The sequence below is a fragment of the Cryptomeria japonica genome, chromosome 9 (genome assembly GCF_030272615.1).
Source record: "Cryptomeria japonica chromosome 9, Sugi_1.0, whole genome shotgun sequence".
Classification (NCBI taxonomy): domain Eukaryota; kingdom Viridiplantae; phylum Streptophyta; class Pinopsida; order Cupressales; family Cupressaceae; genus Cryptomeria; species Cryptomeria japonica.
The window spans coordinates 17,390,751-17,418,521 of record NC_081413.1 but is presented as its reverse complement, the minus strand read 5'-3'; the positions used below and the strand labels follow the sequence as shown (position 1 = coordinate 17,418,521).

General features: G+C 36.6%; 1 protein-coding gene across 2 annotated transcripts; it reads right to left on the bottom strand.

Moving 5' to 3' along the window:
• Window positions 1–14: 14 nt before the first annotated feature.
• On the bottom strand, window positions 15–27,604 carry LOC131050708 (uncharacterized). 2 transcript variants are annotated; one of them, XM_057984931.2, is made up of 5 exons: window positions 26,907–27,604; window positions 4,322–4,425; window positions 3,456–3,551; window positions 2,411–2,542; window positions 15–2,302 (listed from the first exon to the last, which is right to left on the bottom strand). In XM_057984931.2, the coding sequence occupies exons 1-5, from the start codon at window positions 27,338–27,340 to the stop codon at window positions 999–1,001; spliced, it is 2,070 nt and encodes a 689-aa protein (XP_057840914.2). In that variant the 5' UTR covers window positions 27,341–27,604; the 3' UTR covers window positions 15–998. The 2 variants fall into 2 exon arrangements, with proteins under 2 accessions (XP_057840914.2, XP_057840915.2); XM_057984932.2 differs by lacking the exon at window positions 3,456–3,551.
• Between the last annotated feature and the right edge of the window lie 167 nt (window positions 27,605–27,771).

Below are 27,771 nucleotides of genomic sequence, written 5' to 3'. Positions count from 1 at the left end.
AAAACCCTTGCACCTCTCACAAATATAATATTATTAATTTTGAAGGCCTTGCATAGTCAAATCAATTTCTGACAATCCTTAGCCACTTACCTAACTTATTTGACCTATGATTTCCATCATATGGCCACACTTGAAATTTGATGCCAACCATTGTTTATGAGGGAACACAAAACAGAAGAATTGTGCACCCATGCTCCCAAATTGCTGATTCTTCTATCTCTGTTTCAGTCTCGCAGTTCTTATGGGTACTTGCCAAAGGCATTTTAAAAGTTCAAAAATAAGCACTGACTCAATTTTTAGCAACGCAGGCAAAGCTACAAAAACAACAAAAAGGAGAAAAACATTTGGTTGAGCTACTTTTTGCCCCTTGCCTCTAGCATCAATGATTTGGAAAAAGAATGAATACTTCAAAACTTATAGTAACTTTTGAGGAGAATATTTATAGTAGTGGACAGGGCTAGATTTCCCTTGGAGATGAAACTCAAAGGATATTTCAATTTGTTTCAAACTTTAAAGGAACTAAAGAAAGAAATAAAATCCATATGACAGGCTTTCTACTTCCTTCACTCCACTAAAGGAACGAACATTCTGCTTCCTCAAATGCACATCTGAACACTGAAGAGCTATAAAACTTGTAGTAAATAAGGCTTCTGGAAATCGACAACAAAACATGGCTACCACTGACAGAGGAGGATCAGAGTTTCCCACAACCATGGTATTATTTCTGTATTCACATAACTCCAATCTTTTTATGTTTCTCATTAGCCCTAAAAAATCATGGTCCACTCCAATCTCTTTTGATACATTTTCATCATCTAAAATTGCTTCATGTGCTCTATCAATTTCCTTTTCTCTAGGAAATCCCTTATGGAAGTCTAGCCCAATTAATTTGGGGAAGTTGCTATCTGGAACCACTTTTGACAACTTAGATTCCACTTCAAACATTCCTAACAATTTTTTATATAGTAAACCAGCTTTACCTCTCCTCTCCATCAAACTTATATATCTGGACCAAATTCTCCTGTGTTCTCTTCATTTGTACCATCATAAATGCTAGCATTTGGAGATTCATCTAAACAAAATGTCTTAAATTGTGAATTCCCTGAACCAGGGTTGATCTTTTTGCTACAGTACTGCTTCCAATAATCAGAACAATTACTGAAATGAGTGCAATTAGCAGAAGCAGCGACACTTCCTATTGCAGTATCATACAGTTGTTTCCTTTCAGAAATTATGTTAACAAAATCTGGGACAGTTTCATCCGCTTTAATGGGCATAAAATTAGTATTACCACCATCCATCTCCATGAAGTCTGACTTCTTCAATTCCAGCCACTCTGGCATGACATTTTCCATGTCTCCAGAGCTGTTCTTTTCATGTGATATGCAAGTCCCTCTCAGTCTTGGTGAATGAATCCTAGTTAGAACAGGTGTACTCTTCTCACTTTCTCCATCTTGTACATATGGAAAATGGAAGTTTCCAAGTTCTTCATCAACAATGTCACTTTCAAAACAATTAAACTGTTCCAGGCCATTATTATTACTCGGTGAGAGCAAATTAGCCAGCTCAGTTAGGACCTTCTCTTCTTCAGCAGCTGAAATATTGCCTTTATAAAGCAAATCTGCTGGAGACTGCAGAAGCTCAACATTGCTTGGCAGTGCTTCATTTTCATCTTGAATTCGTGAAAGGACAATTGGAGGTTGATTTCTGTGATACAAAAACTGCTCATGTAATACTGTTTCCATACTCTGTACAGTACTGTAATTTCCAGACAACATCCCCTTACTTCCATATTGCCGCCACCATCTTTGAATTTTCAAGACAGCAGATTTCATTCTTTTGTAATGTGTCTTAATTAGAAACATTCGGCAATAAGCTTGCACAATAATTGCCGCCTTTTCCCTCTGAATTGAACGTGAAGGCTTCCACACCTTAAGCAAATTATTGCTGGAACAGAAATCCAATGAATTTCTTCTCTTATTTATTACTGAATTTGATTTTGTTCCCTCAATAATGAAGGGAGCATTAGTCAAGGAAAACTGGCTTCTACTTGTAGGGCATGAATACTTTGTACCTTTGCCTTTCAGATTACTACTGATGTGCTGCACTGGTTGCAAAATAGTAGTGCACAATTCCTTGATGTCATCCTTGCTACCCTGCTTATTATTTTTTTTCATATGCCAGACTTGTCTTCCATTTTGCCTCTTTTGTGTGCTTGTGACATCTTTGTTGGATACATGGAGATTGCTAATGTCAGCTAAGGTCTGTCGCTCTGCAGATGTGGTCATGCCCTGCATAGGCACTGCTAAGGACTTCAGTTTAACGGACAAGAATAATGCATTTGATTTGACCGATAAAAATGCCAACATGATAAATTCTTGAGGCAAGTATTAAGAGTTAAATTACTAACCAGTGGTATGTAGGATGCTGTTTTTGTAGGGTTCAGATACTGAGGGAGCTTGAAAGAAGTTATGTTCCATCCATCTACAGATTTCTGTCCAATAATGATTTGCACTGTTTGTACCAAGGCCCTCAGGTCCACCTTTAGTAGTGCACATGTAAGCATTTACACAGCTTTCGTCAGGTCATACTAGATCTTTATAAGAAATGGAACAGGAGCACAACACAAACTGCAGTTTCCTGATATATATGCATGGAAACTTTTGCACATGTCCTATTATCATATTTATCTTCTTTCAATGCATGTAAAACAAGTGAACATCGGAACATAAGGCCTACTAATTTATGATTTTCAACAATATTTCACCATTTACAGAAATCATTTTGAATCTTGTGGCTCTAACATAAATCCTGATAATTAAACACAATGTGTGAAATGGAATATCGATTATTCTAATCATTGTATGTACAAATTTTTAGAAGCTGAGTTCTAAGCTCAAATTTAGCAGTAGCAGCAAAAATACTGCTAGTAGCAAAAAAAAACATTTTTAGTTATTAAACATCTATATTCTCTCTGTACCATCCATAATAAAAACTTGTACAATGTAACAATAGTGTCATAAAAGCAGATGGGCGCATGGTGTCTGGTATGTCTATTGGCTTGTTAGCAATCGTACCAAGTTTGAATCCCATAGTGGGCTTGTGTTGATTGAATTGATAAAGTTGGTTCTTAGTGGACAAAGTGTTTTAGTACAGGAATGAGGTACCCTATTTGTGGCCTCCCCAACTAGGGCCAGTTAATCGCCAGATGGCTGAGGGAAGCGTATTCCCCTCACTAATCAATCAAAAAACAATAGTAATCAAAAACTCATCACCTCATGAAAACATGAATTCAAACTAAAAAGTACAACTTTGTCCTAATGCACAGAGTATTAGAATTTATATTTGAAAACTGTGAAAATATATTCATATGTGAAATATTTATAATACAGTTGAAAGATTCTATGAACATCTAGATCTACATGGAAGTCTGCGAAATTTCCTTTATACCACACCTCTAAATGCAATATTCTCATTTGTCACATCCACACCTGACATTCCCTTGTGACACGTAATATTCCCTTTCTCAAAGGTTTCCATTTTTCTCTTACCTACAAGATTAAAATAAGAAATTATATCATATAAGATATACCCCATAGCAATTACATACATGGCACATATATGACTATCAAGAAATATGTGACCCTTATTCCTAAGTTCTAACACCTGCATTATATTCATATTTCATAGAATCTAAGCACTTTATGGACTTTATAAATTCCTTTAAACGCAGATTTGCCAATATGTTCTGGTTGATTCTGGGTTGCACAGGATATGAAGTCAACTTCACTCTTAATCTTTTATCTAGCTACGAGTTGATGTATTTGTACACATTAATGTACCTTTTGTGGTATGAACTTGAAGATAATTTTAAGATGGAAGTAGTAAGTTCACCAAAATCACATGGAGTTCCGTAAGAGTTCAACCACAATAATATATGCTATTATAGAATGGCAAAGAAAAACACTAATTTACATATAGTTAACAAAAAGCATTTTCTCTTCTACAACATTTTGAATCTTGATACATGTGACCTATATGATTAGTCAAATATCAATGATCATATGGTCAATTACATCCGGTTACTTGTTCTGTCATAGGTGTATACTTATGGGATCCGGCAACTGTCAAGTAAATGCATGGTCTGAGACTGCAAAGCCCTTAGGTACTGAATGAATATTCTTTTCAACAAGAAAAATGCACAGATCTCACGATTTCAATGTTACAATAAAGAAATTAAAAATGGGATAGAAAGGATCTGAAGAAAATTCTTTCACAACGCAAACAAAAGAAACCATACTAAAATGGATTTTGAACTTACCATGGTGGATTCTTGCCAATGTCTCCCAGTCATTATTGATTACTGCATCAGGGCAATGTCTTAGCCAGAACACAACAACAGTATTCTCAGCGTATTCAGTGTCCCTGAACTCAAAATGTTATGTCCACAAGCTACATTCAGATTAATAGAGTTGCAGAAAAGTTGTATTTGCAAACAGAGCTATTGACATACATCAAACAGGTTCACTCTGATCAATTCCAAAAAGCTCATACGATCAAGACAAAAGCACTTAAAAGAGACAACAGGTAGTTGATGATTGACTTAATGAATGTATGCGGCAAAAATAAATCAAACAACTTCACTAGAACTTATATCTTTATGTTGCAACTCGGTATCCTTAAAATCTATGAAGGGCAATCTTTTTAAGGGCATCATATAGTACCAGTCCCTCCATTTGCAAGGGATGCTTCCCTTCTAACTACCTAAGAGTTATCCATAATGATGGAATATAAGTTCTACATATATAACTAAAAAAATTCTGCAAGATGCTTCATTACAAACAATTGTAACTAAAAATAACCTAGCAACGCCAGATAACTCCTTGCCACGAATGACAAATATTGCACTCTAGAAACAAACACTCGTTACCTATGGTGTGAGGATTCTCCTTATAGAACTGAGTTTCTAATGTGTCAATGGTGAGATGTCTCTGTCAACCCACACTGGCAATTATTACTGAGTTCAAACTTTTTGTTATTGAATGTCTTCTCTTATTTATTATTGGAATTTGATTTCGTTCCCTCGGTAATAAAGGGGGCAATAATCAAATTCAGTAATAAATAAGTGAAGAAATTAATTAAATTTTGATCCCAGCAATAGTTTGCTTAAGGATAGTGGGAATACTAATTTAATGCCCGTTCAAAAGGATGAAACTTTCCCAGCTTTTGTGAATAAAATTTGTGAAAGAAAACAAGTGTATAATACTGCCACGGAAAGAGTAGACACTTCTTCTATTTGCTTCATATTTGAGTATGACAACCTCATTAAGTTGAAATACAATACTGTAAAGAAATTTTTGAATTTTTAAATTTACAAATAGCGGTAATTTGTTCTAAGAGACTCGTATAGACGAAGAAATTGAGTGGTAAGATTGCAATATTGATATGAGTCTATGGATATCATCAACTCTTATGTGGAAACATTAATGGATTTCACATTTGATTGTTAATAATAATTTTTAGTAGACTTTATAGAATATGTTGAATGCTCACCCTCATTTTCTATTATATTACAATCTCTAATGACACACAAATGGGTATGTTAGCTTAATCTGAAATCGTTATCACCATGTAACGTCCCAAACCAAAACAATAGTGCATAACCGATTCTTAACCTTCAACAAACACTTATTATTTGGAATCTGGATAACAACACTATTGGGCCCTTGTATTACATCAGATCTTAGACAACTAAGATTAAAATTACTGTTTATGCATTAGTAATATCATTACATTACAAACAGCAAATGAAAAATATAACTCCCAATCTTCTTATTAAAATGAACAACAAATAACAGGTGTATATCCTGATCTCTTTCTTATTACAATAATGATTGTATTACATTCAAACAGTTCTATGATATTAGTATCTACATCAGTGATCCATACCAATAGCAATGGCAAATCAAATCAATACAATGTGGTTCAATTCCACGTCCAATGAATTTCAAATATGAACTCTATATGAGATTGCCCTCCAAAACCACTACAGGTTTTGTCTCAGGATTCTCACGCTCAACCACAAGTGCTCTTTGGTTAAGTGTAGATGATGATTTTGAATGAAAACATTCTCACTTTTATATCTTCCACAAACAAAACAGATTGGCCACCAAGCACACACACAGCTTCAAATTTGAAGATTGCTCATGGGCAAGAAAGATTTCACTTTGAAAGTTATGATGCTAAAAATAGACTACTAGAAACAATACAAGGCATGTTGGGAACTTAAGAGGGGAGCAAAAACACAAGCAGAAATATTGGGGATTGGGCATTGGCCATACAACATAAACTACAAGTTGTGGCATCGAGGGTCGACCAACGAGCATGCTGATAAGGGCAAGTCCATAAGTCTGACAAATATAACAATAGGGTAGGGAACAAATGGAAGGTATGACATGATGGAGAAGTCTGAAACTCCAACAAGGAGAAGCAAATAGTGGAGTTAGAAGCAAAGGCATACTCAGGAAGGGCAAACACGAAACAGATGAAATGAAAGAAGACACAAATAGAAATCTAATATGTGTTGGAATCGTTTGTCGTTGCACCAAAAGCTCGAACTATTAACGCTTGGTACAAATGCCGGACTTAACCCAACCCACAAGAGACGGTTAAGCCATGTCACGAGTCCCCAAGGAGGTGCTGACCACCAAGTCAACAATCTCCCCCACAGCACTGACTGAGCCTTCAACACCCACTGAAGGGAGGCTCGAACCCATGACCCAAAGATCTGATACAAACTGTTGGAATCGTTTTATGTTGTGCCAAAAGCTTGAACTATCAATGCTTGATACAAACACTAGATTTAACCCGATCCACAGAAGGCAATTAAGCCGTGTAACGAGTCCCCAAGGAGGTGTTGACCACCACGTCAACAATATGTACAGACTTATATTGATAGGAAATATGACATGACAAATCTATCTAATGCAAACCATTGTCAAGAACCCATTGAAGGGTGATTGGCTCAAGCAACCTACAAACAAAAAATTAACTAGAGAAAATTCGACCGAGAATATTAATTTCTAAACAAAAAAACTGATTTTTATTACTAGAAATCATCATTACGTATTCACTTGTCTTGGTCTGTTATTGGCATACATACCGACTGTTAACTTCAAACTCCACAAACTAACTTACCAATGACTAGTGACTACCACACAATTATGATCCCAGAAATTGATGAATACAACACTCCTACAAACTCAATAAACTTTTCAACAACAAATAAAAACTTAATTTTGATAAGCTTAGAACTAAGAATATTTTTATACCACTCCTAACCAAAGCTAAAACCACCTGATACTACTCCATATAACAGAAATCCCTTTTACATTTTTAATCCCCAAAAACTCAGCAATCACACACACATACACTTTTTCTAAAAGCCTACATGCCTCCTTTAAGGAAAAGGATTGACAACTACAAAACGTTCCCAACTTTTAATTCCCTACCTCCACCAAAAATCAGAAATGAATAAAAGATAATTAATAGGTGAAAACTAGGGAATAAAGACTATAACAGTCAAAAGAAGTTGCCGTCCAAAATAAAGGATGAATCCCAAAAATAAGACTAGAATAAAATAATTATGCCCCTACATTAGACGCCCTTAGTTGAAGAGAAAGTTTGAATTTGAAAATTCATGAACTTTAAGTGTTATGGGACCGGAATTCCCTCCTTGATCATTTTGTATTCCTTCATCCAAGTTGCTTCTTCCATCGCTATATTCTTCCAGTCGACCAAGTATCCACTGTACTCCTTTCTTCACGTCTTCTTAATAGTTTGGAAGTCAAAAACTCCTTCAAACTCTTCCTTTTCTTTCTTAAACAACTACCTCAACCACTCCTTTTGTTGTTCATCGAGTCTTTTGTCTTGATTAATGCTATTCAATTCATGATGATAAGGCGATAAGTCTGCAACATTACTGTGGAAATATTAACCACTTCTATTTCCCTGTCTGTTTGTGTATGATAAGCTAAACCTCAATTTTCATTTCAATCAACAAGAAATTTCTTCTACTCAAAGAATTTGCTACTTGATTAGTCTTCCCACTATTATGTTTTAAGACAAGAAACTTTGTTAAAATTCAGCCCATTTCATGCACCTTTGATTGGGCTCACCGTGGCTATTAATGTATTATAGAATGTGATGATCAATGTATAGGACAAACTCCTTAGGCAGCAAATATTGTCTACATTTCTTTAGTGCCTAAATAATAGCGTAGAATTCTTGATCATAAACAGAGCATTTCCTTTTAGCTTCATTTAGCTTTTCAGTGAAGTAGGTGATGGATCTTTCCCTCTTGGCTTAGAAACCCTCAAATAGTTGTGTTGCCTACATCACAACATACCTAAAAGACCTTGTTAAAGTATGGTAAGGCCAATATAGGTTGAGGTGTCACCTTTTCCTTGAGAACATGAAAACTCCTTTCACCTGTTCTTGTCCATTGTTATCCATTGAAAATCAATCCCTTTTCCTTTCATAGTTTCAATAATAGGGCCACAAATACTACTGAATTTTTTTATAAATTTATTATAAAAACTAGCTAAGCCATGGAAAATCCTTGCTTCAAATGTGCTTGTAGGTGATGGCCACTCTACAATGGCTTTAACCTTTTCAAGATCCATTTTGAGTCTTTGAGAGATCACAAAGCCTAAATATACCAACTCCTTCATAAAAGTGCATTTTTTCAATTTAATCAGCAACTATTCTTCCTTTAACCTTTGCAAAACCAATTGCAAGTGTTTCATATGATCCTCTCTTGTTTTTTACATAAAATCAAAATATCAAGATAAATGATCACAAACTTATCAAGATATGGCTTAAGCACTTCATTCATCAACCTTATAAATGTACTTGGTGCAGTAGTTACCCCAAATGGCATGACCAACCATTTGTACAATCCATCTTTGGTCTTGAATGTTGTTTTCCATTTGTCATCTTCCCTTATTCAAAATGGCAGCTACTTTTCAAATCAATCTTTGTGAAATACCTTGCTCCACTCAAACAATTCATTAGGTCATCCATTCATGGCAATGGAAATCAATATTTGATTGTGATTTTATTTATGGCTCAAGAATCTATGCACATTCGCCATTCACTCTTTTTTGGTGCTAACAATACTGGAATAGGCAGTGGACTCATGCTTTCCATGATCAAACCTTATCTAATATTCCTGAACTTGCCTTTTTACTTCTTTGTTTTCCTCTAGGGTTATCCTATATGGAGCCTTATGAGGTAGATTTGCTCCAATAATTAGATCCATATGATGACTAATGCTTTTAGAGGAAGGCCTTCTAGCAATTCATGTGATATGATTTCAACATATTCTTTAGGTAATTTTTAAAGTTTTGCAAGAATTTCTTCTTTCTTTTTTGTTGTTGCTCCCTTCCCTACAAACTTAGGAGTAACAGCAAAACATACCTTTTTGTTCTTCACTTCATTCAAAAAATTACTTCGCTAAATAAGACATACCTTTTTTCCCTTTCTTCTTCCTCTGTCCTTTAGTTGTTGTAAGATATACTCCTTCCCATCGTTCATGATGGTGTAAGTGTTATTCTCACAATCGTGAATAGCTTCCCTATCATATTGCCATGGTCTTCTAGCTAACATGTGACAAGTATCCATAGGCATTATATCACACACGATTTCATCTTGATAAGTTCCAATATGAAAATTAACTAAACATTGCTCATTTACCAATAATTGATGCTCTTTCTATAACCATGATACCTTGTAGAGCCTTAGATGTTTGAGTCTTTGTAACCTTAACTTTTCCACCATCTTTGTAGGTACCAAATTATTAATGCTTCCACTATGTACCACAATTTCGCAACATTTACCTTGAGACTTACAAATAGTTTGAAACAAATTTCTTCTTTGTGTTGGTTCAAGTTCTTCCTTCTTCATCTTCATCAATATTCTTTTAAGCATGAGGGCTTCTCCATGTTCAGGTTCTATTGTATATTACGATAGTGATCCTTCACCACCTTCAACAACATTGTTACTTCCACAATAAAATGATTCTCAAGGGCACTCATAAGTATATGACCTCCCTCTCCACATTGATAATAGGTGAAACTCCTTCCTCTTCCTCTTCCAAAAGCTCATCTTCCTATAAAGGTACTTTCTCTAACTCTATTATCTTGAGTATGTTCTTCATTTTGAAAAGTGTTTGAATCCCTTTCATCACTCTGTTGTATTTTATCTTCAACAATTCGACCCCTTCCCCTTGATAACCATCCTCCTTTGGAGCTAGTTGATTGTTTTTTTGACAATTTCTTCTACCCTTAAGGCACATTGATAAACTTTTTTATGCTTTTAAAGTTCAACAAACTAATTTCATCTTGGACATTTAATCATAGTCCATATACATACCTTGCTATCTTTTTTGGAATCATATTCTATCTATCCAACTCTTATGGTAAGCTTATAGAACTCTTCAATGTACTCCTTTACATCCAATTCCTTCTATCTCAAATTCTGTAATTTCTTGAATAATCTCACCTTATAATTTGAAGGCAAGAATTTGGCCATCAATTTTGACACCATCTTATTCCAATTTTTAATCTTTTCATTCCCTTTCCTCTACTTTCAAGTTTGCAATAGTCCCACCATGTGGCTACATGACCATTTAACCTAATGCAAGCAAATTTTGCCTTGTCGAATTCTTTTGTTGATTCTTAATCAAAATATCTTTCCATCTTCGTAGTCCAATATATGAGTTCCTTACCATTCAAGTTCCCATTGTAACAAGGCATATCTAACTTAGGTGTATTCCCAACCTTTGTCATGGCTATAAGTAATCTAGTCTCGGCAGCATCCCCCACTTCTTCATGTCCTTGAGCTTCAAGAGTCACTTCTCCCTCTTCCTCACTTACATCTTCAAGATAAATTCCCCACCTTTAGGTGATCTCTATTGCAGCTAACCTCACTAGAATCTTCCTCATTCCTTGAGCTAAATCTGCAATTCTAGACGCTTCAACTCTTCCATGTCGTCTACAAACACCCCACTTGAAGTCCATTTGCATATGCTCTATTTTCAAACACTTAGCAAAATTTCCCAATCCAAGGAAAGAAACCTTTGCTCTAATACCACTTTTGACGCAAACCAAAGTCAAGAACCCACTAAAGAGTGATCGGCTCAAGCAGCCTACAAACAAAAATTTAACTAGAGAAAATTCAATAGAGAATATTAACATTTTTTTAATTGATTGTATATTACTAAAAAGCTGCAGGTTACAATGTAAGCTAAATGCCCACATAGAGCATGAAGAGTTAATAGTTAAAACAACTTAGCTAACTGTTGGTGTATGTTTTATCATTCACCGAACATTAGAATAAAATGTCAAGGACATTCTACCCTCTCTTGATCAAAATCACTACGTATACCAAGATTGCACGAGAAAGACCACACGGCGAATCCAAGGTTTATATATGCGAACAAGAGACTTTATGTTCGGTAGCTTCCTTGGTCATGTATTGCTGAAATACAAGGGGACTTATGCTCAAAAATATCATTCACAAGCTTGGACTTAGACGGATTTAACAATTATTGCTCTGTATTTTTTTTTTTGGGGGGGGGGGAGATTTTCAAATTTAGTTTTCCAAAAAACGGGATAAAAGGATAAGGGTTTAGAAGGTCTATTCTACTCCTAGGGAATTTGAGAGACAGTGTTGATTAAGGAAAAGGAAACCTTACTTTAGTTTGCCAATCAACTAGACAAAGAAGGGTGCAATCTTCAAGGGGGATGTGTTTGTAATTTTCAAGCCTAAAGTAAATACCATCAACTCGAAGTTAAGCATCCACATAGACAAACTCAAGCTAACTTTGCACGATGAATGAAAATCATCCACTCATCAAAAGTATGAGCAGATAGCTTCACCTTGAATCAACACTTATCAAATCTCGAATTCCATTTAACAACTTAAAGCAAATTCTAATCTATTGTAAACCATGCCAATCATTTAGATAATAGAGATTACAAAGCCTAGAAGCACATAAGCAATTTATTATCCAAAATGATCTCTTGCAACAATTTATCAAAAACCTCACACTCTCCAAATGAGAGGAGGAAACCTTATATAGGCACACAAAAGTTTTGAATGGCCGAGATCAAAAAGTGATCAAGGGCCCAAATTGAAAGATTAAAACCCTAATTAGGGTTTGTTACAACTAACTACCCCTTGACCAATGAGAAAATTACATTTGAGGACACTTGTCCTTCTTGATAAATATAAACCAATAATAAAAATAGAAGGTTGTTGTATTGTGAAGTGTGCCTTCTAGAAGCTTCTATGGATAAGCCAAGTTCATTGAACCTGGACATGTTGACTTGGAACAATCTGATTGGTTGGAAGATGACGATGCGCCACCTCAGAGTGTTCGATGTCCTCCCTGAATTCTCCAATTTGTGTCAAGAAATTGTCTGTATGGATATCTGTTTGGAATATTCTTCTTGTCACCGTCTAATTCTAATTGGGAGCTTGTCTTTAACTCTTCAGGAGATGAAATCCTTCAAGAAGTTGGAAATTTATTTAATTTTTCATCAAGTCTAAGGACTTTTCTTTCTTGATATCTTGAAATTCTTTCAAATGCCTTGAATTTGGAGAAGAATTCCTTTATGCCTTCGCTACAATGGAGGAATTTGGATTTTTTCTATGAAATAGTTTTTCCCATACTTAGCCAAATTTTGGCCATCTTTATACTCAAACGAACCTTGCTTGTGGACCTGTATTCAATTCTGAATTTGGCTTGAAACTCCATTTGTGTTTTCTGCGATGATCCCACCTTCAACTGCCATTTATGATCTTCAAAATTTAGGCAAAAAATGAGTAGAAAGAATGCTTGGTGTGAAAATCTTCACTTCTCCCTCTTGTAAATGCCTTAGAAAAATCCTTGATTTGTTCTTGAAGCTCTGAAGATGCCTTAGAAAACCTGAAATAATCTTTTCTTCAAGTGTCTTGCTCTCCAAACTCGAACTATTGAAATGAATGAATGACTCATAAAGAGTTCAATTTCTGCAATTAGAAACACGATTCATCTTTCCCAAATCGAATTGATCTTGTTTCTATTTTCATCCCATACATTGAAACACATAGCCTTATGTCCCCATTCTTCTTCCTAACTGAAACCAAATTGGATACCCATGATGAATGCCTTATAGGCTTTATTATTCCCCCTTCCCTCAGCTTAGTCAGTTCTTGCTACATTTTGGGTTCCAGGAGTGGGTTAATAGGTCTTTGCTTTTGTCTGAAAGGCTTAGCATCAGGATGCAAAGGTACTTCATGCTGAAATAAATCGTGTCTATATGCCTTCAAGTCATCATAAGGCCAAGCAAAAACATGTTTGTACTTTTTTAACAGATTAATGAGGTTAGCCTTGATATGGGAAGGCAAACTTTTCCCAATATATACCAACTTAGGGGATGACTCTGTCCCTAAGTTTATCTCTTCCAGTTCTTCCAACTTAGTAGATGACCTCTGGTGTAAATGACTGTCACTATAGCTGAACATACCCTCTAGTTCCACTAGTCCTCTGGGTATCTCATTAGTTTCTAGTTGAACTATGTCATTTCCAAAAACTGTTTCTTTCTCATCTACCACTTCTACCAATGCATTACAATCAATTTTCTGACCTTCATATTCATCAATGCATTGTACAAACCTCAGTATATCATCATCACTTTCAAACACCTGTCAATTATACACATTGTCTGGAATAGCAGGTCTGGCCTTGATTTCAACTATTGATACTCCAGTTAGTGTTACATCATCATTTTTCAATGCAACATTAGCTAAGAAATCTGCCATAATGTTTTTTGACCTTTCAATCCAATCAATTGAAAATGCATCAAAGTACTCAATTACATCCCAAAAAGCATGTTTATACCTTTTTAACCTGTCATTCTTAGATGCATATTTCGATCTTATCTGAGAAACCACAAGTTCTGAATCTCCAAAGACTCTTAACAACCGATTCCCATGTTTCTTGGCAATTTCCAACCCCAATAATAAGGCCTCGTACTCAATTGTATTATTTGTGCACTGAAAAGCCAATAGAAAAGAGTATTTAAAAGTAATACCTGATGGGGAAACAAAAAGTACTCCTGCTCCAGATCCTTCTTTAGAACAAGCTGCATCAAAGTACATCTGCCATAGGCCTTCCTGTTGAAATTCCAATTCGTTAATAATAGGGTCTATTTTTTAGTTGAGGCTGAATTGGTTCAATTCTGAAGTTGTCAAGGTCCACATCAATCATGCAATTAAGCATGTTAGGGTCTATTTTCTCAATGACCCTTGGGGCACGTGGTTCTCTATATGATTTCACCTGATGTCCATTCACTAGGATGGTTGCATATGAGAGGTCTAGTTGAACATTTCCTCCAATTGTTGCAGCCCATTGTCTAGATAAAAGCATCCCATAATGGGGCTTGGTGTCAATTACTATGACATCCATCTTATAGGTGGCCTCAAGGAATGCTGCTATTTTCACCTCTACATCTTTCATTGTACCCACAACAGGTACTTCTCTGTTATCCATAGCATAACACTTCCCATACAAGGTATTTACTGACAATCCCAGCTCTTTCATGACCCCATATGGCATCACATTTGCAGCAGCACCAGAATCTATCATGCAATTTTTTATTAGTCTATTATTGACTAATAATGTCACATAAAAAGGATCAACTTGGGAAGGTTCCTGAGTAATTGTTGTTCCCACATAAATCTCTGGGATTTTTTGCTCTTGACCCCTTTTATCCCTTTCAATACCTTTAAGTGAAGATGCACCTGTATCCGATATACTAGAAAGTAGAGAAAACGCGGCTTCTCTGTGTTCTTTTATTTTTAACAGCTCTATCAGTGGTACTGTAACTTTCATCTGAGTTAAAGCCTGAGTCATATCAAATGCAGAATTAATGTTTGAGTCGGTATGGGCTTTAACCTCCTCTGCCTTTTGATGACTTGCTTTCTTATCAGCAGTGGTCTCAAATGAATTACCAGTCGTACTAACTTCTTCAGGCTTCCCTGAAGCGTTGGACTGATCCTTTTTAGCATGGCCATCTTTGGCAGAAGTATTACTATCAACGACCCTTTTCTGAAAAACTCCTTTAATAAGCATGGAACCAGGCTCACCCTGATTCTCATCTTTCTTGCTACTTCTCAAATTATAATTATGTTTGTCCTTAGCTATTGCAGCTTTAGTGAGGTTCTTGACTTCTTCCTCACTAGGCCTTCTAAGATGAACTTCTTCATCCTCAATTGTCACCACATTTAAGGTAGGATTCCAATCAATTGTTAATTGCCCATGGCAATTTGCATTGCTGCTTAATGCATCGAACTCACTTGCTTCATCTTGTGAAGACTCATAATCACTTTCAACAATGGTTTCAAACATATTAACTGCAGGCTTATCCTCATTCTGATATCTCAATTCACCCTCACTCCTCATAGATTCATTTAAAGCCTGAGCCATAGCACACTGATAAGGGGAATGTGGTCCATCACATGCTGCACACCAAGGAGTATTCTCCACATTATGCACGTTTCCACTTTTTAAAGGGCCAGGAGTATCATGATTTTGTGTACTTCTTGGCTTGTCTTGCACAAGTTTTCCATCTTTCCACGTAGTGTTATATGGCATATCATGTAACCTAGCAGGCCTATCTTGCCAATTGTAATGAGGTTTATCACTCTTACTCACCTTTGCAGTGAGGTCATTCACAAGAGTCATCAGTTTCTCAATCTTATCCTCTTCTTTAGAGGCTTTATTTGGTTGTGGTTTTTGCTCCTGCCACAGTCTACCATCAGTTCTTCTTCCCACTTTACCTGATGCTTTCCTATTACTTTCCACATTTATTGCAATTCTGAAAGCATCCCTTAGACTGTGTGGGTTTTTATCTCTGAAGTTATAAGCCATCTTTGGGTCAAATGCATTATAATAGGTGGTTAGACATACATTTTCATCTAGCCTTATTACTTGAAATAATCTATGCATTGCCTTTTGGAACCTTGCATTAAAATCTGTGACAGCCTCATTATCAGATTTTCTGATATTATTAAATTCATTGAGCATGAAGCTCACATTTGTCTTGTCCCCATACTGCTCTTGAAAACAATTCTTGAATTCCTCCCAAGAACTTATGCTATCTACGGGCAACCCTCTATACCAATCCCGAGCATCTTCAACTAAAGATTGCACAAACAATTTCATGATCACATCCTCGTTTGCAATCTCATAATCATTAATCATATCACCAAAAGACTTCAGATGCTCCTCTGCACTTATGGCATTATTTCCAGCAAATTTCTGAAGTTTGTCCCTCATTTCAATAGGGACATGGTTTGGATAACCTAGGATCCCATCAAATAAAAGTTGCCTATACAATTCTACATTGATGGGTCTTCTCTGGAACCGGTTACCAGCACAATTATTCCCTGTATTCATTCTTGAACTTGGACCACCAACTCAAGAAACTTGGTTACTCTGGTTGGGGGGGTGTACAAGAGGTATTTGATTTATTGGAGCAGCATTAAAAGAAAAGGAAGGGTTATTTTGGTTAATATGGGCATATTGGTTCGGAGGTGGAATAGTATTCATGGGCATGGTTGGTTGAGTTTTCATTACAGAGTGTGAAGTATATTGAGGTATAGGTTTACTCTGATCCGTTGAAGGGAAAGTTATTGGAGGGGCTTTTAGATAGTCAATTTTTCTTCTGACCTTGGCATTAGTTGCTTCTAATTCAGCTTTCTCCAATTCCCTCTCCAAATTTTCCTTCTCTTTTCTCATCCTCTCTATTTCAATTTCATGCAAGGACATTCCATGAGGTACCCTTCCACTTCCTGATATTACATCAGCAGTTTTGGAACCTGCTCCAGTCTCTACGACCTTTTGTTTTCCCTTGTCAGCACAGATTTTGGTAGGTTGTGGATCACTGTGAACCTCCCTACAACTTTGGGTGTAGAACCAATTTTGGCAGTCAAATTCTCTCTAATAACAGGGCCTTCTTCTTTACTTTTAGTCTCTTCTTTAGTGAATAACTCAAGGTATGCAATCTGTCTCAACAACCTATCTCTCTCAATAAGTTTTGCCTTAGTTTCGTTTTCCTTATCCATCTCCTTTTGTTGTCTTAAGGAGATTAACTAATGGACTCTTTTATTAAGAGCTTTGATTTCTTGGGAAACTTCATCAGGGTCTGGAAAAATTTCCTCTGAATCGGATATATTAACATGGTCAATATCAATCAAATTCACATTCCCATCTATAGTTCAAGGCAAAGAATCTACCCTAACATTGGAGCTATTCCTATCTCTCCCAGAAATGCCAATATGAGACAATATTTGATGAAAAGTCTTAATATCCTCATTATTCCCAAACAAACCCGTATGAAAACCCATAATATCTTGTTCAGACTCATGAGATGATGTATTAGAATTTGCATACACTGGTCGTCCAGAGGACTTACCCGTATGGCTGCCTTTCTGCCTCCATAAAGCATTAACTGGTTCATGCATAGTCGTTTCTCTCTGGCATTTCCGGACTGGTTCGGGCAATCCTCCTTGCAACTTCTCTTGAGGATTCTTCTTCATGTAGGACCTGGTGTTCCTTCCTCTCTGCATTATGTGAACTTCCTTGAAGTGATCTGTGATTTATTCAAGAGCACTAGTTTTTTTTATTTTCAGAGTCGCCACCCAATTACTTGGGAATTTAAAACATTTTAAGCACAATAATTCACTCACAAGAGACTGCAGAACGAGAACGCTACTCTCAAAGAAAGATTTAAACAATGCAATGATGGACAAAGATTATTGCAGGGACAAGCGTAAACGCAGATTTGGTAACCTTTCACAAAGATCATGAGATATTAGATTTGAACAATTTTATGCGATATGAGCACTGACCTGCATTATAAGACTTATATTATGACTCTCCCCAGCAGAGTCGCCAATTCTTGTTGGTCTCAATTTCTGATTACTTTGTTTTCTCTCTAAAATCCTTTGCCTTTGTTCACAAAAAGAAGAGAACAACAAGAATAGGAAACAAGACAACAATTGACAAGGTTTACAAGGAAACCTCCTACACTTTAAGCTTAACAAAGCTTAGGCGGGTATACCTACTTGTGACTACCTTCTCACAATTTAGTAAATGACTTACAGAAAACCAATGCAAATTTCTGCAAACCTTCTCACTTTAGCGCAACCAAACATAAATGAAAGATTTATTTTCATTATAAAGGATCACAAAGAATGTCACGAACACTAGCAACTTAAACCAGTGCCTTATCTGGGCCTCAGAGTCGTCAAAATCAAGTTAAAATTTGACAATAGAGTTCACATACATACCACCACTTTGATCTATTGAATCTATATATGCCTGACACATATAAACTCTCCACCTATGCTACACCTTGTCATCAAATTCATGTGAATTTACTAATTATCAATGAAGATGAATTAAGTATATTTAATTCTCCTCCTTGAGGAAAAGACCTAAAACATTCCCATCATTTGCCTTGCAAATCATTTAACTAAACACAAAGACAACACAAATCTGGGCTCAAAATATTCTGATTGTATATTACTATTTTCTCATCAAAATTTTACATGGACATAAAGATGATTCAAGATGCCAAAACAAAAACCTGCATGTATTTTGCCAGAGCTTCGATACAAAATGTTTTCGATCCCCTTTCTAGGTAGTCCTGGTATCCATTTATAAAAATTGGATGCAACAAGCTTCGGACTTCCCTAGAAAAATATTCTTATCCTAACCATAATTCCCCCCAAAAGTTACATTGATTACAATTGAAATAGCAGCATGACTAATTAGTTATCCAACTGGAAAATAGCCAACTGACTTCTCAATATTTGCAAATCAAGTGCCAGGTGTCTTTAATTCTTCAAAATTCCAGTTACCCAAAAAAAATCTGTTATAAGAACTAACCACTTCAGGTCGCCTGTGAACTACCACATGTTGGAGTGTCGATAGGATCTTCCTGTGCTTCTGTCTCTTTCACAACATATTTGTTTTCCCATAGCTTGAATGTATCATCATCAGGCCAAGAGAAACTAATAATTTTTTTCTTCAACTTGTTCAAACTTTTCCATGTTTCCCTTAACTGTTTAACTTCTTTCTCCAAAAAGCCAAAATGTGATTTTATTTTCTAAATCTCTTCAATAGTTTGAATAAATAAGGAAGTATCATCTATATTTATAATGCTATTTATTCTCTGAGACAACCTATGACCTAGCTCCCCAAGCCATACTTCTTTATCTTTCAATTTACTGATACTTACAAAACCTCTAGGAAACAATTCAAATTTTTTATTTGCATACTCTTTTCGGTACAAGTTTGCCCTCCTTTCTATGTTGACTCTTTCTGCTGCAAACCTGAACAAACCTTTTACTAATTCATAAGCAGGTTTGATAGTGACATCAGCACCTACTTCTTCCTGGGATAAAGAATATATGGACTCTAAATCCACTTCTCTGGCAATCCACTTATCCAAAATTGGCTCCAAAATAGCCTTATCTTCTTTCAAAGAACCCAAAAGAGTCAATATTCTTTTCATGTTTATATAAACAATTGCTGCTCCAACAGTATCAGCGAATTTCAAAATGGTACCCCTGATCTTCTCCTCATATTTGTGTGCAAAAATTGCTGGAGCCTGCTTCAATTTCTCCATCTCATCTTGAATGCTCTCAGTTGATTGGAAACCAGAAGTCATAGGGGAAGGAGGGAATTCAACAATAGGACTGGAAGGAGGGGGCCTAGCAGGAGAAGAAGCAATCATTAGTTGGGAAGACTCACCCTTTTGATATTGTCCTTCCAATTTACCCTTTAGCTCTGTAACGATGTTATCTTTAGAAGCTATCTCAAGTTTTGTTGCATTGTAGGCCTTGAGGACTACCTCTAGTTTTGCTTGGAGGTCAACTTTCTCTTTTGCTTCCTTTTCAGCCACTGCCACTCCAAATTTAGCAGACTCTAAGGTCGTGCTAGCAGCTTCAACTACCCCTGTATCTTTGACTCTCTTTACAATCATGCCCCCTAAGTAGTCAGATCCCGAGGATTCTCCCCTTCTTCTATTCTCTTCTCTTTTAAGTGACCACATTACTAGGGCTGCATAGTCATCACTATAAGTTATTCCCTCTAAAGGTTTGGTTTCTTTCCTTACTGCATCAAAAATTATTGCATCAAATATGTCCCATTCTGGGAGAATTAACACTCAAGCACTTGCAATCAATTTTCTCCCTTCGTCGGGGGTAATTGCTTCAAACTCCTTTAGCATCTCCTGCTTTATTTCTGCTTCAATAGCAGATGTATCTTTATGGGATTGTTCAGCTTTCCTCTTTTCACATCTTTCCTTAAATTGCCCCATATGCTTCCTCCAAACAAATTGCAAAAAGGCTCCTGACTTTACAAAACTATCATCGACCAAAAATTCATCACTAGCCTGCTTAATGACAAGATCCAACTCTCTGCTTGCAAATTCTTCAGTAGTCAAGTCCATTTTAACACCTGCTGGCTCTTCTGGCAATTCTCCATAAGTAAATGAAATCTCCCCCAGGCTTCCTAGTTGCATTAATTGCTCAGCAATTGCCTGTTCATCACCTATATGTAATGGGATTGAGAAGGTGAATACAGAGATTTACTTGGTTGGGCCTCTTTTTCCAACCTCTGCCTTTTTGGGGAGGCTTGTGACTCGGGAGCATCCTCCATTGGCCTTTTGCCCTTTGATGTGGAAGGTTCATCCCCCTTAGGCATCACTACATTGTATCCCAATTTCTTGTACATAACATACTCTCCAGGGGGAACAATTTTAGCAAACATGGGCTTGGTCAAGATGAGCTTGGCCTTCTAAGGGTTTGCCTTCATGACTGCATCCTTTTTCTCATTCAAAGTTTGCATGGCATCCTCAAAATAATCTATCAAAAATTTAATCTTTTCCTCAAATGGGTGAAAACTCTTTAATGGATCGTAAGTCTTATCAAAATGTTGAACAAAATCAAGAGTTTTCTTGAATACTAACCACTTTTCCTTTCTCACCTCTTGCTCTGCCAAGTTAAATTCATTCCTTATTAGATCTTTAGGGAAGTGGAATTGATGCACTTTGGCCCCACTCCTGACCTTCTTCCTGAACACACCATTAAAGAAGTCTTCAGGATCAGCGAACCTGGCCACTACTGTTGGTAATCTGTATGGCTGGAGGAACTTCTCAAAATGTAACCAACCCCCTTTGGTAATAACAAACTGATGTGCCATGGTGACAGTTGGAAAGATTGTCCCTCTTCCTTTATTTGTCAATTTTGCTTCTTGCAGACCCCCAATCTGTCTTATAATTTCAGCAATACCAATCTTCAAGGGGACCTGATAGGGGAGCAAGTATGGGGTTCCCCTGAAACCATATACTCTAAAGACAGTAGAAACAAGATATAAAATCATGTCACCCCAATTGTGTACAATCTTAATGTCTTCTACAAACTCCTTGGGTCTAATGAATTCAAGGAGAACCTTTGGGATCCTAGGGTTCTCTTGACATAAAAGGATTCTAAGCCTAGATGCAAAACATCTATCAAACTTCAAATAACTGGCATCTTCCCTATCCCAAGACAGATCTACACTCCACAATTGGACTAGCATGTCTTTCCCATCCTTTTCTTTTAACAGGTCCATATCTTTTGCAAAATACTTTGCACCTTTAAACAAAAACATATGCATTAACATGGAATACCACTCAAAAAGTCTATCCACCATGGCATTATTGATTCCAATTAAACCCTCATGGATGACATTTGCAAGATAGGGTGCAAAGTCATATGCTACTACTATGGATGGGTTCAGAATTTGTGCCATCATAAGCATGTAATGAGTGGACATTGCATTCTCTGCATCTTCTCCAAAGATTTGACACAAAGACCAATATATACCCTTAGCCCTCAAGGTGAAGAAATTCATAGGGAAAGGTTCTGCTGTACCAGGGCCTACCAGTGTTAGTCCTCCTATCTTTGCAAAAAATTCCCTCAGTGGCCCACTCCTAAGATGATCCTTCTGGGCATCATAAACCTTTCTCAACATTTCAAAATTAATGGGCTCTAAATAACTTGAGGCTTCATTTAACCGGAATACCTTCTTAAGTTCATCAACTGTAATTTCAATTAGGGGGCCTCCACTTATATTCCTCACAATCCTGGTGATGGGGTCATAGCTCTTTGCAATCTGAGTCAATAAATCAACATCCATGAAAACCCCAGGGACCACCAATTTCCCAACATCCAGTTCCCATATGCTATTTGTAGGAGCAAGTGCAATCCGTTGACCAAACCCTACTTTGAACAGACCTAGACCTGCCATGCCTATCTGGGGATCTCTTAGCCAACATCCCTTATCATATAAACAATCACCAATCCGCAAGCGGGGAGACTTAGGCACAAGTTCCTTTATCTTAGCGGCACTATTCGTGGATTGAACCAATTGTTCCAGAAAATCATCACAAATAGCTCTCTCCTGATAGTCTATCTTTCCCTTAATTCTCTTTGCGGTGCCATTTTAACAATCTAAGGTTAACCTTACTTCAAATTTGCTATTCAAACAACCCTTCAGAACTCTTAGCACCAAACAATATCAACACAAACAGAAATTGCAAACCACAGTCACAAAGAAAATTACTTGTCGCCTGAGAATTCACAGAAACTGCGCACCTTGTCTCTGCTAATCTTCTTGAATGCCTTTTGTGATTAAAGTCTCAAAACAATGTTTTATGAAGGCACCCCTCTGATAAATGAGCATTAATTACCATCAATGGAGCCACACGTTCTGCAATTAATCTATTTAAATTTCAAATTTTCCGCTCCAACGGACCAAACTGATGTTTTCAGAATGCATTTCCTTTCAGTCGCTGATCTGCGAAGAATAAAACTCGAGCAACTTTCTATCGCGGTCGAGCGACAACCACTAGATCATGCAGAATTAGCACACCTTTTAATCACTTAAGACTTTGAAGAGGGCCCACCATTTAGTCACCCGCTTGCCCTTTGTCGCTGATCCATGAAGGATAAAGGACTAGCATCTCCCCGTCACGGTATAGCGACAACCGTTGATTTCCCCTGAACCTGTCAACCGTTTAAAACATCTGGGCCGCTCACATTGGCCGAGCCCACCATTCAGTCGCTAGTCCGCAAAGAGTAAAACCCGAGCAACTCTTCATCGCGGTCTAGCGACAACCGTTAAATCGTATCATTCTCGCTCGATCTTTAAGGTCCTTTTCACTTACCCGCCACCGCTAACTGTTAACACTTAACCGCCACTGCTGACGCTCTGACCAGCCCCGCCACTAGCGGCTTGTCGCTGAGTCGCGATGAGCATTCAACGTGCAACTTCTTATTGCAGTATCACGACAATCGTAGGATCAACAAGACTCACACGGTCGTTAAGAACCCGATGCATATATTAAGAAACATACTTAGGACTATAGAAAAATATAAAGCATTTCAGTTTAATAAAGCCCGCCTAAACCTAACACTCAAATCGCCCCTTATAACGACGTGGTGACCCTTTTGGTTAAGTGAAAAAAGGCAATGATTAAAAAGGCCTTTCTTTAGGACAAAAGAGATAAAGGTTTATTTACCAAAATGATTTTGAAATTATTAAACCCTAAACCCTTTGAAACCATTGATTTGCAAACTTAGGACATCAGAAAGACTGGAAAATTAAGGATATCAGGAAAAGGCAACACCATCAAAAATACTGATAACATACCTCACCTACCTCCTATACACCCAAAAAAAACACTTTTTTACTATAGTTGATGTCATCATTTTATTGTTTAGGGCTTTCCCTACCAAAAAAATTAGTGCTCATCCAAAAGCACCTAGATTTGAATGTTTGCAATGATGAAGAAGCAACCAAAAAATCCTAAAAAATGAACTCAATGGAGCTTTGCAATCATCGGATTGACTCAAATGACAACTAAAACTCATTCTTTGTTCATGCAAGTTGGGATTCAAATAAAAAACAAACGATAAAGTCTGCCCATGTTCAATTTAATGCCATCATTAGGTTTTCATGTCCTAGTTTCTTCACACCATCCTAAGGTGAAGTTTATAGCAGATATTTTAGTTCTCACACGCCATTACACACTAGATCTAGAGGCATAGTGAATGAAACGATACTTTGTAGATCTATGCAAAGTTCCTCCATGATACCAGCACAGATTTCAACATTTTTCTTGGCAATTTTCTACATTATGGAACACAAGTATCAAAGGATCGACAGCTAAAACAAGGGCCTGATGGGTTTTCACATGCCATCACAATTTTATTATCCTATGGCTTCGTTAAGTGAGAAAAACAACAGATCTATATAAACCAATGGGCTATTCATGCCCAAGGTTGGTCGCTAAACTTATTTAAGTTATTTATGGGTCCAATAAAGTCTACAAAGTGTTATGGGGCATCAAACATTAAATGTCTTAATTGTAATTGAAAAAATATGTCTTGTAGAGTGTTAAAAAAAGTTTGTAAATGCACATCTATATAATGGTATGTTTCCATGGCTATTTTCAATGACTTAGGGGAATATTATAATCACAGTTTTGTATTTCCTCTTTCTACATTTGCCAACATGAATCTAATGAGGGTTTGGTGTCAGTGTGACAACACCTAATGTATTGCAAATGCTTTGTAATAGCCTATAATTTATTCCACACAAGTTGATGTAGTTCTAATTATGTATCATTAAATATGTCCATTATATGAAATCTAATCTCTAATTTGTCTATGAATACATATCTAGTTTTATTGATACTCTACTTGACTGCACTTCTTTCTTCTTTGCTGTTCATGACTCTATTGTCCAATGGAGTAGGCATCGATCTGCATTGGTGAGAGATCATCCATTCCAACATTTAAACAAAGTCAATTTTAATTAGATATAGGTTTAGATTAGGTTTTATGCATGTTGTTCAATATTTAGTGTTACAAACCAAGGATAAATTTTAAGCAAATATTAAACAACACAAATCATTAGGGAATCTAATCATGAATGTCTGCACCTTGCTATTGTATAAAATAATAACTGAAACCATCTTTAAGGATTAAAATGAAGCTAATATGTGCAAGTGAATATGCAAGGTGTGTCGTCAACTATATAGAGGTCATACACAGGTAGTTACACTTGATCTAGTGACATAAATTGGGGTCAAGTGTAAAATTGGGTATATTACAATCATGTTATATGTTATTTGATTTACAAACATGTAAAGGAGACCTCTTGGAACACCCTCTCGAGTTTAACCCAAGCCCAAAGAGGAGAAGAGATTATCCACTCTCATTGTAGGCCTTTAACCATCCTCAATTTGTTGATGAACCCTTTTACCTTCTTGAAGACAAACCCCTGGCTTTGAAGGTGAGACAAAGTTTTACAATTATGGACCTATGATTTTGGGATATAACCGCAACAAAAACCAACTACTGCAAATAATATGACACGTACTGGGAAATCAGGAGGAGACCAGAAAAACAGGCAAAATTATTGAGGATTGGGGGTTGGCCATATCACAATACTCAAACTACAAGACGAGGTGTCAGGGATCACGCCACGAGCATGTCAATTAGGGCAGGTTCAAAAGTTTGACAAATACAGGATGGAGAAGTCAGAAATTCAAACAAGAAGGGAACTGTGGAGTTGGAAGAAAAGGCATACTCAAGAAGGAAAAACACGTATTAGGCAGAAATAGAGAAGACAAAAGTACAGACATAATATGTACCTAGACTTAAATTGATTGGAAATGTGACATGACACACCATGACTGTATGTCTAGGCACAAATTGAATCAATTAAAGCCTTTATTATCACTGTTCTATGGAATTTAATGGGGGCAGGAAGATAGAGAGACGAGGGACTATGAACCCAAGATCGGGGACGATGGAGAAATAGCAACAGCACAAGTATAGTATGCATACATACCTACATTACTCATGCCATATTGCCTTTTTAAATTATATTGTTCATAGATTTTTTTATTACGTTTTTAAAAGCCAAATGATTACATTGTTCATGGCTTGTTTTACTACGGTTTGGCATGAGTAACGTAACACAGTTGCAAAGTACATGAAATAAACAGTTTAGAGTCATACTCAAATGTTATATAATTTCAGCCTCCAAAAAAACCAGTAGATATGCCGTAAAAGATGTAATCTATTAACAATGTAACCAAGAAAACCGAAAAATGCCATGAACATCAAAAGCCTCACTCACAATTTTTTTTAAATAACCCACTTACAATGTAACCAATAAACAGCATTAGCCATTTCCAATGTAACCAGAAAACATTAAATATGCTTAGTACTTGAGTGTTTCTGGCTGTAACTGTGTAGAGATTATTAGGATTAAATATGCTTTGAACAATAGAACCCACTTGTAATTAAACCAGAACAACAATTTATTTCCCATAAAAAAGTATACACTCTATGCACTATAACAAAAAAAAAAGCAATAAGTTTTTTATATAACCGATTTACAATGCAAACAAAAACACACCGAAACAAAAGAAAATTGTAAATTCCACTTACAATATAACCAAGAAAACAATGAAAATACCACTCACAATGTAACCCAAAAGAAAAAACGATGTAACCAAAAAAACAGTAATTGGAGAATTGGAGAAACAGAAAACAGATGACATTTACAACAACAAAAAGGGAAATAGGGTGATCCTGCAGTTCTTTGAAATCAAAAATAGTTTAGCAACCACTAATAAAGAATTCAGTTCCAATGGAATGAATACATGTAAAAAGAAAAGCATGTTTATATGGGACTCAGTGAAAAGGGAACCCAGAAAATACTTTACCGACACTGGGACCACTGATAAGAAGAAGCATTGGGGCCCCACGCATCTCTATGGTACTGCTCGTTAATCTGTAACATACCAATTCTTGTACCACCTTTACAACCCTCAATTCTATTCATTTTATCTGACTCCACTGAAATGATTGCATCCAACAGGGGACGAAGTTGCTTCTTGATTTTGAGAATGTTTTCAGGAATTTCTCCTTCACCATGGCTTCCTGCATTGTTCCTGCCATCTTGCTGGTTCTGGGCATCATTATTTACATTTTGGGTATCTTTATCAACACGGTGGGTGTCTTCGTGTACATGATGGATGCCGTTTTTTAGTGATGTTGACTTCTTGTGTTTCTTGTTCTTTTCGCATTTCGAAGCTTTTGACGGAGAAGTACAGGGGCCGAATGCAGCCCTCGTTAAGCAATGTAAGCGGGAAGCCATGCAATTCAAATGGAGAGGAAATGGATTGAGATGATAATGACATGTAACAGAAAACCGCAGAGAGTCTTTGTAAGTGCTAAATTGGTTTCCTTGAATTAGCTGCAAAAAACTTAGGTAGTGAAGTGATCATCGAAACTTGCAACGGTTCATATCTATGGGATTGTCATTTGCAATGACACACTCGTTAAATTCGTTTCTTGTTATACCTTTAAAAAATGAGAGGGAAAACGAAGAGCCATGTGCCGCCATTTGCCCTCGTGTTAGAAACGGTAAGGAACTTACACCGAGGAAGAATTATAGTAAGCTTGTTTGATGATGAATACGGAGAGGGGCACGAGCACGCTATCTTTGGGGGTGCACGTAGATCGAACAATTTAAAAAAATATATGTATTGTCATGTCACCCAAAAATTTTAATTTCTTGATTCGTCT

What these genes read in the sequence shown, in the direction of transcription:
- LOC131050708 (XM_057984931.2), bottom strand. Translation starts at nt 27,340, where the DNA reads ATGGCTTCCCGCTTACATTGCTTAACGAGGGCTGCATTCGGCCCCTGT. An exon ending in TATCAGTGGTCCCAGTGTCG is followed by an intron (nt 4,426 to 26,906) that starts GTAAAGTATTTT and finishes TTTTGAGTTCAG; the next exon opens with GGACACTGAATACGCTGAGA. An exon ending in ATTGGCAAGAATCCACCATG is followed by an intron (nt 3,552 to 4,321) that starts GTAAGTTCAAAA and finishes TTAATCTTGTAG; the next exon opens with GTAAGAGAAAAATGGAAACC.